The sequence below is a fragment of the Ailuropoda melanoleuca genome, chromosome 1, assembly GCF_002007445.2.
Source record: "Ailuropoda melanoleuca isolate Jingjing chromosome 1, ASM200744v2, whole genome shotgun sequence".
Taxonomy (NCBI): domain Eukaryota; kingdom Metazoa; phylum Chordata; class Mammalia; order Carnivora; family Ursidae; genus Ailuropoda; species Ailuropoda melanoleuca.
Genome location: NC_048218.1, coordinates 1650227 through 1661524, shown reverse-complemented (window position 1 = coordinate 1661524; position 11298 = coordinate 1650227). Strand labels below are relative to the sequence as shown.

Below are 11298 nucleotides of genomic sequence, written 5' to 3'. Positions count from 1 at the left end.
ACACAGGGTCCACCGACGAAGGGCGCGGGAGCGGGGACCACATTGGGAGGAGGGGCGCGGGCCCGCACTCACGTTTGTACTCGGCCATCAGCCTCTTGAGCGCCGTCCCCGCCATCGCCCGGGCAACAGCTGTGCGGTCCGACCTCCCCTCCTAAGCGCAGGTCCCTCCCGCCCGCCGCGGGGGTGCTTCCGGGTCGCCGCCGGGACACGGAAACCCTTCCGGGGCGCGGGGCGCGCCTGCGCAGTGGGGCAGTTGCCGGGGACGGGGGGGCGGGAAGCGGCGCAGCTGTGGCGGCCGGGGCGTCCTGGCCGCAGGTTCCCCAAGTCCCTAGCCTCCGCCAGGGCCTCAGCCACTTTGTGGGTTAATGCCGCTTAAGAGAATCCTAATTCCTGTAGGGCCCGGGTCTTCCAGAAAATCCCGGAGCCGCGGGCGCCCAGAGACGAGTATGTATTCACCGCCTGTTACATCATACTGGCCGTGCTTCAGGAGGGTCCGATTAAAGGACCGGGCGAGGGCGGAGATGGAGGGTGGCGGCCTGGGGACCGGACGGGGCCGGGGTCGGCATCAAAGATGGGGACAGAGGGTGGTCCCGGGGCGGGGACTGTGGGCAGGGCAGGCGGACTGCTGGCTGAGCAGACTTCACTAAGGGTGTGTTTTTTAAGTGTATCCCCCCGTGAGACAGTGAATAAAAATTGAAGATCCCACCTGTAGGTTCGAATACACAAGTGGCACAGGGCCGTTTCAGGGTCTTTCAGGCCCAACTGCAGTTAAAGCAAGGAGGTCCATGAAGAAGGCATTTGTGTGCTTCTGACCACCTTCAGACAGTCTTTAGGTCTAAAAAAGATTGGTGATTGAGGTGGTTTTCCTCTGCATCAGTGGCCCCACAGGAACTCTGGTTTCCCAAGACCTTAGCGTCCATCAAGGGCAGAGCTCCAGGGAGGCCTGTGGGAGCCAAGGAGCAAGACCCAGCCGTCTGCCCACCTGCACCCACTGACCCGCTCCAGCCTGAGGCCGTGGCCTCACTCAGATTGGTGCACCTGGCCGCTGCTTCAGGAAGGACTGCCATCTTCCTCCAGGCACCCTCTCAGGCTCCTTGCTTCCCTGGCTTCTCCACAATTGTGTAATGTGTATCGGGATAAATAGTCCTTTTTTCATATTATTATGGTGGTTCTATTCCCATTTGACCCACTGTGATTTGGTGATCTATTTATACTTCTCAGAACCCCATTCTTAGGGACTTCAAAGAAAGTAAACACATTTAGTACTTTGTGGCTCTGCCATGCGAAGACTTATACACCTTTAAAAAGTTTGGGGACACCTGGGTGGCTCAGTTAAGCATCTGCCTTCAGCTCAGGTCATGATTCCGGCGGTGTCCTGGGAATCCCTGCTCAGCGGGGAGCCTGCTTCTCCCTCTCCCTCTGCTGCTCCCCCTGCCTGTGCTTCCCCCCCCACCTGCAAGTAAATAAATAAAATCTTAAAAAAAAAAAAAGTTTTTACCTACACAACATTTATATCCTACCTACATCCTACACTCTTGTACAGAATTTACTGTATGATGTTCTGTATAATCTACTAGCATAACATGTAATTGGTTTGTTATTATCTGCCTCCTACAACCAGAAAACACATCCACGAGGCAAGGAGTTTTCATCTCATTTGCTCATGGATGCAGCTTAAGTGCCCGAGCGTGGCATCAGTATGTGCTGAACTGAATGAAATTCCACAATGGAAGCGAGCCTCTCAAGTACCCACACGAAAGGGTAGAGGCGCACAAAAATGGAGTCCAACACTATGTTTTCAGGTAAGGGAGTAGGCCATCCACTGCACAAAGGAAAACAGTCTTATCTTCAAACACCAAAAACCTAGAGAAACCCAGACTAATGTCCACGTTTGTCTGCCTCGAAAATCTAACATCCCTTTACAGATGACACCCAGGAGAGCAGAGGTGTCATGATGTCGGTTCAGCCCAGCCGAAGGCTGGGAGAGCTCATGAGGAACAAAAGGAAAAGCCCGGACTGGCATGTGTCACCTGCCAGGGTGCAGAGGGCAGCCATCAGGTGAACACTTACTTTCCCCGGCTAGCCTTAAAATGTCAGTGGCTTCACTGAATAGTCTGTACGGATACGGTACTGTAACAGTGTGGCCCCACAGCCAAATGCAGTATTTAATACAAGCCCAGAGACAGAATACCAAACTATATTTACTGTTTACAGTAGCAAAGGACAACAAATAATGTACAAATTGGTGAATAAACGGAACAGAGCCAGCAGACATCCCACCCACGCCCAAACAGCAAGACAAAGGAAATGCGAACACCTTCAGCAAGATTTCAGGCAAGCAGGAGATGACAGTCACGGTCACGCTCTGTGACTAGAACAAGGCAGCAGTGGGTCCGTACACAAAGACAGGAGGAAAGCTATCAGTTTAATTGGAACAGATCCCAAAACATCTCACAGAACCAAAATCACATACTAGAGTGTAAGTCCCTTACCTGTTTGGAAAGCAGCACAGCCCAAGTCCGTGAGGGTGACATGGAGTGACCTTTCCATGGGCTCTGTGGGTAACACTTTGAAGCAGGTCTTTCACACAAAAACAAGTGCAAATTCAGCAATACTGAATCTTGCTTTTTTATAGAGAGACCATAATTACTCAGAGGAGCAGAAATCTGGGGCCACAGCACTATGACCAAGTGAGACACGTGGGGATTGCCTTCTCTGTTAAGGGAAAAGGCCTGTTTCTGCGGCCCCACGCTTTGCCTGCACCGCGGCCCCAGGCGCCAGGCAGTGGGTGCTGATGCCCAGGGCCATGTTACTGAAGGACCTGCTTATTTTCCTTTTCACCTTTTAAAATGCATTCCAGTATTTTCCCTTCAACTTTACCATATCCTGAAATGCAATATTTAGCATTTTAAAAACCTGTGCCTATATAAAATAGTGGAAGTTGGTCTCCCATCCCCCAACCGCCCCCAAAACGTGTCCAACAGAAGCACCCCCACTGTGGTGCTGTGAGCTCTCAACTGGAATAAGCAGTGGGGTGGGGGTGTCAACCCCTGGGGTCAGATCCCTATCTAGACTAAAAGTGGACATTCAGACCACAAGTTTGGGGGCAAAGTCAGAGGGGAGAAAAAACAAAATTGAAAGCAAAAACAAACCCAAAAACCCTCACAACTCATTTCACCCCAACAAAGACAAGTGTGACTGGCCCGATTCCAGCTGTGGGCTCCCCCCTGCAGAGTTCTGAGTTGCCCACGCAAAACGTCAGAGAGGGAAGTAATTTTGGTGACTGTCCTCGGGTTTCCGCAGACGCCTTCGCGATGGGCACGGTCACTTGTTCACTATTCAACAGCAGATGCAAGGACGACGACACGGTGGGGACGGTCCCTGTAGAGCCGGAGCCCTTAGGGGCAGCTGCTGTCCCGCGAGCCTCCTGTCTGCTGCTGGAACACGTCGATGGTGTCTTCGTCCTCCATCTCCAGCTGACGGGGTCGTCGGGGCCGCGCAGTGAGAGAGGGGAAAGTGGTTAGTTTCCCATCCCCATCCCAGGCATGCAGAATGCCCACCGGCACGAACACGCAGGGTCGGCACACTGTCTCCCTGCCCTTGGAGGACACCATCCCAGCCACAGCTGTGCGTGTGTGCCGTGCGTGGACAGATGCCCGGCTGTGCATTTCCAGTCAACCCTGTTCACCCACCAAGCTTCCTCACAGAACTCACAGAAGGATATTCAAAGCTAAGGACTTTGATAGAAAAACTACAGCTCTGGGGGCGCCTGCCTGGCTCAGTCAGTAGAAAATGGGGCTCCTGGTCTCAGGGTTGGAAGTTCAAGCCTCACACTGCATGTACGGATTGCTTAAAACATAATAAAATCTTCACAAAGAAAACTCTCATCAAAAAATAAGTGTCTAAAATTTTTACTGAACATGAAACAAAATCCCATTCCACTTAGGAGTTCCTAGGGAGCAGTGCGGACCCCCGGGACCAGCAGGACCACAGGCGCCACAGTAAGTGCCGCGGGTCATACCCGTGGAATGCAAAGCAAGCCGTGTCACCAAGGAGGATCTGCTGAAGCGAGGAAGCCCTGCTGGCTTTGCCACTCCGCTCCCTCCCTCTCCTCCAAGCCCAGCGTGGGGACAGTGCAAACATTTCCTGCCGCCGGCTTTTCTTTCCTGGCACGGGGGTGCGCAAACATCACCCTGATCTCTGCCCACTCAAACAGAGACTACTGAGGCTGGAAGCAGTAACGCTTCCCAGGGACACTCTCCGAAGGCTGGCAGAGCGGGGCTGGGACACCACCTGAGCGGCAGCCAGAATGACGGGCAGGCCGCAGAGCCAGGGGTGCCCCGGCCGCCTCCCAGCCCCCAGAGCCCCCGCAGCCCAGCGGCCCGTGTGAGCGGTGTGAGCGTTCCTACAGCGGGCACACGCGGCCTCTCACTGTGCGGTCCTGTCACGTGAGCCAACATGACTGACTCTCTCCACGCTGTGCAGGACAGACAACAGGCATCCTCTCCATTCTACAAAGACGGAGACCCCGAGAGGGTCAGTGGCTCTCGCTCACAACGTCACCCAGCGGACAAAAGGCAGCAGCACGCTGAACTGCGCCTCCTCTCTCCGGGCCCGAAGCCCCTCCGTGGCAGTGTGATGTGCGGTACGCGGACGGCTGTGTGGTGGGCGACAGGCGAGCAAACCCCGCGTGATTGACGCCGGTGTGTGTGCCTGTCGCTCCCACCCACACCCCTTGTGCATAAATACTGAAAGGGCACAAGAATCAGGGCAGCAACTTAGCAGCACATCCAGTGTCCAGACACGAGGGGTGGGCGCTGGGAGAGGTGGCAGGAGCGGGGGTCCTGGCCTGGGACCCTGGACCCGCTGCCCACCCCCCAGCACAGAGGGTGAAGTCTGACCAAGCGCACGTGTCTCATTTGAAAAGCTGAACTCCAAATTTAAGAATTAAATAACTTAATAATTAAAACCATTAGGAAATGTCGAGGACTCTACGTGAGCGACCAGCAGGAGCTTTCAGGGGAGAGCACCCCACGTGGCAGGTGGCAGGTGCGGATCACAGCAGCCCCTCCGTGCACGCGCCGGGCTTTCCTACCTGTGCAGGGGTGTCTGTTTCGTTAATCGGCTGCCCATCAAACCTGAATCTAATCTGTCTCATTGACAAGCCCTGAAAAGAAAAACCAATTAGCATTAGGTATTTCCAGATAACACATTAATTCCAAAAAATAAAACATTTATCTCAAAATATCAGAATTCTGAACATAGAGACTTATGATTATAAAAACAGGCCAGCGGGCCTACAATGCATTTCATGTGAAGCCCAGCACGGATACTTCCAGAAGCCACTGCTCTCACACCCTCCAGCCCCCGGGGTCCTGCCCCACCCACTTCCCTGCGGAAGCCAAAAGAACTTCACACTGTTGGCACCACCACCCCTGAGAACTTCCCAGAGAGAAGCCGCCAGGTGATAGCATGGCCTGGGTCCTGGGACTGCGTGCGAGTGGGAAGCATCGCCGGCCAGGGGACCTGCGGGAGGCTGCGGCCGAGCGTCCTCCGGCCAGGAAGGAGCGAGGGCAGACTTCCTGCGTCCCGAGGGCAGGGTGAACATGGTCGGGGAGACAAATATCCCCTCTTAAAAAGCAGTTCTGATTTCACTTAAACGGAACTGGCAGGATTAAAACATGCGCCTCTGTGCCCTCCTAAAAAGATACCAAAAAACGAAGGCACAAACCACAGGGACAAAGAGAACAGGAGAGGAGAAGGACCAGCAGACGTGGACACCGCTGCCGGCTGGGAGCTGCAGGGCCGTGGATACTAGACCCCAAAGTCAGGGTGGGGGTGGGGGTGGGGGTAACAAGACCTGGAGCCCCAGAGGCTGAGGGGCTGCACACAGCCAATTTCGGATGGCTGCTCAAAAGTTGACACAAGAAAGGTCCTATCAGACTCCCAACTCAGGGTCCATCCCCTAACCCCAAGTGGCCAGGCACTATCCCTCCCACGGGGAAAAGGTCTACTTTCTGGAGAGGTGGACTCTGAGCCCTGGGCTCAGGACACCAGGGACAAGTGACGGCAGCCAGCTTGGAAGCCAGCCCCCGGCCGGGCCCCATCTCCCCATCCGCCCAGGGCACAGATAGGAGCCTGGGAGGTCCACTTTTGAGAAATTTAATGACTCACAGGTTGCAACACCTATGACCCCCCCATCCAAACCACCAATCCTGGCAGGCCACCCCACCATCGTTTGTGGGCTCTATGCATGCAGCTTTTCGTCAGCTTTTTGGGCTTCATTCTTCGATATGAACAGTTAACCAAGGACTTGGGGACATGGAAAGAAAGCCTCCAATGTGCGAGCCATCCAACCAACGAGGAAGGAAAGGAACAGCAGGCACGGGAAGGGAGGGGCCAGGGGACACACAGACCCTGGAAATCCTCAGGAAGGCAGAAAACAAGAGACAGCTGCTACTGGGAAAAAGGACAAGAAGAAATGAAGAATGTGTGGAAATGAGAAATCACGACAGAAGCAGGACTATCCACATAAGGGGGAAACAAACAGTTGAAAGAATCTCCCAGAAAGAAAACCAACAGCAACAACCACCAAGCCCGAAGCCAGGTGGGCAGAGGTGATCCCGAGTGACAGGTCCAGAACAGGGACTCCAAGGCGCAGGGGCGTTCCGAACACAGGGGACGGGACAAGAGCGGGCACGGTCATCAACCAATGTAAGCTGGGTTTCCTCCACTAAAAAGTTTCTATGTGGAAAGTGCCGGAGGGGCACCCGGCTGGCTCCATTGCTGGAGCCCGCAACTCTGGATCTCAGGGTGGTGAGTTCAAGCCCCACGAGAGGCATAGAGATTACTAAGTAAGTAAGTAAAATAAGTAAGAAAAAAAGAGAAAAAAACAAACCAGAAAAGTGAATGGTACAATCACGCCCCTCAAAGCACATGAGAGCGATGTTTCAGGACACAGAATAAGGTCCCAAAACCTCTCAGAAAAGAGCAAGGTTACATCGAAGGACAGAGCATCAGAACGCCACTGAACTTGCCATGCCAACACTGGAAGACGACGACGATGCGAGAAGTCCAAGAAAAGAAACTGAATTTCGACCTAGAAATACACGTGCAGCCAATGGTCAAGCGTGGAAGTAAATCGCTTTCAGGCACGAATGTCTCGAAGACGCTGCATTTTACAAACCCTTCCAGCAAGATGGTGGAAGACACATTCCGCTGAAACAGGACGATTCATCCAGAAAACAGGGGACGGAGGCAAAAGAAGTCTCCAGAAGGATTCTGAGGTGGTTCTCTGAGGACAGTCATGCCACCAGTACAGCGGGGCAGGGAGGGAGGGGGCGGCAGGGGTGTGCCCCCCGGGCAGCGGATGGAGAAGACAGGTGATGAATTCGCAGTGAACACCTGGAAAACCATACACGACCGCCACCGGCCAACAGACCCCGACGCAGACGGAGCCTGACGGGAGGCAGTCCGCTGTGCGCCTCCTCAGCCGCGGCAGAAGACCGCACATTCCAGAGCGATCCGTCTCCTGGAAAGATGAGGGCGGGGACATGCACAGAGGGCAGTGTCACACAGCTCGATGTCCACCGTTCTTGGGGGAAAATCATCTCTAAAGCCCGAAACATGAAGAAACAGAAACAGAAACATATGGACCAAGAAAGAGTAAGAGGAACAGTTGAAGGGGCTGCCGGTCGCCTCTGAGAAGCAGGAGGGACGCGAGAAGCCTCGCAGCTTTCCCAGTGTTCCTGTAACAACGAAACCCCCAAGGCCGGCGTCGTCAGAGCCGAGAAGGAAACGAGCCAACCACCAGGATTTCCAAAGCATTCAGACAAAGGCTGCATCCCGCTACGAGGAACGGGGTGCCCTGGAGCAGAGGCGGGGCAGGACGTGGCCCAGGAGCCCAACCCCCACTCCTGCACCCCCGCACCCCACGGCGATGCGGAGAGAAGCCACTGCGTGGAGGGACATGGAGGGACTCGGGACCCAGCGTGTGAAGGAGAACAAAGGACAGCGAGGTCCAAAGCACTGACGTGTGTAAGACACTGATGACAGCGACAGTGACGGGTTCATCGGCCACTGCGGGAGGACGCTGGTGACCTGGGCCACGGCTGCAGCACCGAGAAGCAACGGGAAGAAGCAAGCATTCTTTGCAAACTGAACTGTGAGGAGGGCTGTGTCTCTACGGACGTGTTCCAGCCACTGCAAGAAGGAACGTGTCCACTACTCTGCAACCCGCACACCCGAAGGACATGGCCACACACGCCCGAGTCCAGCGGAAGACCACGTGGTGTGACGCAGCTGTGGACACAAGAGCCGATGAGCCATCATCTGGTGGAAGGAAACAGCCACCGAGGGGCGTGCAGACATGTGCAGACGCACGCACGCTCACGCACACACATGCACGCTTCCAGGACCGCAAGCCCGGGGCAGCTGGGCATGGCTGCTGTCGCCGAGCCACCGCGCATCTCAGAGGCACAGGTGCCCGGCGGCGGGTGGACGCACCTGCCTCTCGCAGTAGGCCTTCATCAGCTTGCTCAGCGGCGTGTGTCTCTTGATCTTGAACTGCACCACGGAGCCGTCCTGCCCCGCCACCTTCAGGTTGATGTGGTCGTTCTCGGTCTTCACGCCCTCCTGCAAGCACAGGCAAGACGGGGTCTCAGCACCGGCCCCACACGGCCACCGTCCTCGTGGGCCGTCTGTGGGCACCTGCGGGCTGTGAGGCTTTGAAACCGACCAACTCCTACGACCCTCCAGCAGCCCTCACACAGCTGCGTCGTCCTCACACAGACGGCGCTTCCAGCTTGCACCTGTCAGGCACGCGGGGAGGGGGGCACAACACGGATCTGCAGGTTTCGGATCATGAATTCAAAGGAAAAAATCTGCTTAATGATGATAGAAAAACACCAAAACCCATCTTTGCTCTAAGATGACCCTTCAAACACACCCTCCCAGCTGCACACACGTACACAGACGGCGAAGACAAACGGGACAAGCTGCGTTCACGACCACCAGCGCCGCGACCGCACCCCTCTCAGGCCGTCCCACCCAAGCGGTATGTTTTACACACTATGTGACCTTCCCAGAGCTCCTGGGCAATCAGAACTGGGGCTTCTCAGTGCCTGCAAGCGCATCTGGAACTGAAGCCAGAGGCTGATGTCCAGGAGCGGCGGGCCGCGTGGGGCTCCTCGGCCCGAGCCGGTTTCTGGGAGGCGTGGGAGGCGAGCCCACGGCGGGTCCTGTGGGCACAGGGCCGTCTCATTTATCTGGCACTGTCTGGGAAGACAGGACTCCTTTACTTGAACAAAATGAGAAAACTGGCCCGAGTCCTTTTGGAAATCGAGTCTGATGTAGACCGTGTTTGCACACACGCCGGTCTTGCTCCCGCACGGCCTGCAGGGTAGGGATCCGCGCGGGCGGACTCTGCACGGGCCCATCTGTACCGCCCCCATGGCTGCTTCCCCTTCCCTCCCGCCAACCTTGCACCTGGGCTCCTGGGGACACGGAGGGCGTGGCAAGAAGCGGCCCCAGAGGCAGGACCCCAGCAAGGCAGAAGGCAGAACAGCTGGGGTGCGCTGTGGCCGTGGCCGTGGCTGGCATGCAGACACCGGATGGTGCCCACCCCCCGGAACGTGGACTCCGCTGTGGGCAACTGGGCCTTGCACATGGAGTGCTCAGTGACCCGAGGCCAGGGTGGAGCTGGGGCGTTCATTCCCCAGAGATGAAGGATGCATTTGTTAGGTTTCTTTTTTCAAATAAAGGTTTTATTTTGGAATACCTGTACATTTACAGAAAAGGAGCAGGCAGAACAGAGCTGGAGCTGTGCACGCCCTCGCCAGGCTCCGCTCATGTGAAGGTCCCCCGCGCCACACTCCACACGTGCACCCGAGGGCCAGCGCTGCTGCTGCGCCAGCCACGGGACGCCAAGCTTTTCTACGCTTCACCCATTTCCCCACTAACGTCCTTTTTCTCTTCCAGGATCCAATCCAGGCTACCACACCTATATCCATTTAGAGATACGATTTTTTTTTAATTTTTTTGTGTTAAAGACACATAACGGGGCCGCCTGGGCAGCTCAGACAGGAAAGCGTCTGCCTTCAGCACGGGTCACGATCCCGGGGTGCTGGGAATAAGTCCCTATTGGGCTCCTCGTTCAGCGGGGAGCCTGCTTCTCCCTCTCCCTCTGCCCCTTCCCCTGCTTATGCGCGCACTCTCTCTCAAATTTGTAAAATCTTTTTAAAAATACACATATAAAATCTACCCTCTAACCCACTTCCGGTTGGTATGAAATACATACCTGACGCCCCACAACCTTCACCACATCCAGCTTTAGAACGCTGTTTGTTGAGCGGCACTGAAACCGTGCCCGTTGAACCCTAACTCCCCTCTGCCCAGCCCCCAGTTCTTCGTCTCTATGATTTTGACTCCTAGGCATCTCATAAAATCTCACAAAAGTGGATCACACTGTTTGTCCTTCTGGGGCCGGCTTGTTTCACTCGCCATGATGTCCTCGAGGTTCGCACATGGTGTAGCAGGTGTCCTGGTAACTCCCTCCTGCTGTGCGGGTGGGCCTCGTTCTGTACGTCCACTCATCTGCATTCATCTGTCCACGGACACGTGGGTTATTTCCATACAGCAGCTGTAATGAGTAGCTGCAGTGAGCTTGGGGGAATAAGCATCTGGTGGAGACCCTGCTTTCATTCCCTGGGGCAAACACCCAGAAGGAGGATTGCAGCTCCATACGGTGATGCTATCTTTAACTTTTGTAGGAACACCCATACTCATTCTCCAGGCGCTGCACCGTTCTGTGCTCCCGCCGACAGTGCGCAGGCCCACCGGTGTGCGCTTCTGGTCTTGGAGAGCAGCCCTCCCCACCGCCGTGGCTCTGATTTGCACTTCTCTGTTAGTGATGCGGAGCAGATCCCACGGGCTTGGTGCCCCTGGTGGACCTGCTCTGGAGAAAGCCTTGCCCGTTGCTGAATAAAGTTTTTTGTTCTTTTTTTTTTAATTTATTTGACAGAGAGAGGGACAGCCAGCGAGAGAGGGAACACAAGCAGGGGGAGTGGGAGAGGAAGAAGCAGGCTCCCAGTGGAGGAGCCTGATGTGGGACTCGATCCCAAGACTCTGGGATCACGCCCTGAGCCGAAGGCAGACGCTTAACAACTGTGCCACCCAGGCACCCCCTTTTTTGTTCTTGACTTTGAGGAGTGCCCTACGTATTCTGGATATTAATCCATGATCAGACCCGTGATTTGCAAACACCTTCTTCCGTCTGTGAGTGGCTTCTGTGGACGGTGT

The 11298-nt window shown here is 55.4% G+C and overlaps 2 protein-coding genes across 4 annotated transcripts in view; both read right to left on the bottom strand.

Annotated features, from left to right (window-relative positions):
* UBE2G2 (ubiquitin conjugating enzyme E2 G2) overlaps positions 1-206 on the bottom strand; it is a 37612-nt gene extending 37406 nt beyond the window's left edge. For 2 of the 3 annotated variants that reach the window (XM_034654586.1, XM_034654590.1), the window contains exon 1: positions 73-205. In XM_034654586.1, coding sequence (XP_034510477.1) covers positions 73-115 — 43 coding nt within the window. In that variant the 5' untranslated portion in view covers positions 116-205. Of the gene's footprint in view, positions 1-72 lie in introns of all 3 variants that reach the window. The other variant, XM_034654591.1, reaches the window with a different exon arrangement.
* A 1975-nt stretch (positions 207-2181) lies between these two features.
* Positions 2182-10987, bottom strand: SUMO3 (small ubiquitin like modifier 3). The gene is made up of 4 exons (XM_019799498.2): positions 10298-10987; positions 8506-8634; positions 5096-5167; positions 2182-3476 (listed from the first exon to the last, which is right to left on the bottom strand). The coding sequence occupies exons 1-4, from the start codon at positions 10433-10435 to the stop codon at positions 3399-3401; spliced, it is 417 nt and encodes a 138-aa protein (XP_019655057.2). The 5' UTR covers positions 10436-10987; the 3' UTR covers positions 2182-3398.
* Positions 10988-11298: the final 311 nt, after the last annotated feature.

Coding starts and splice junctions, on each gene's coding strand:
- SUMO3 (XM_019799498.2), bottom strand. CDS start 10,435: ATGCCTAGGAGTCAAAATCATAGAGACGAAGAACTGGGGGCTGGGCAG. Junction 5,168..8,505: donor AGGCCTACTGCGAGAGGCAG/GTGCGTCCACCC, acceptor TTTTCTTTTCAG/GGCTTGTCAATGAGACAGAT. Junction 3,477..5,095: donor AAACAGACACCCCTGCACAG/GTAGGAAAGCCC, acceptor CGACCCCGTCAG/CTGGAGATGGAGGACGAAGA.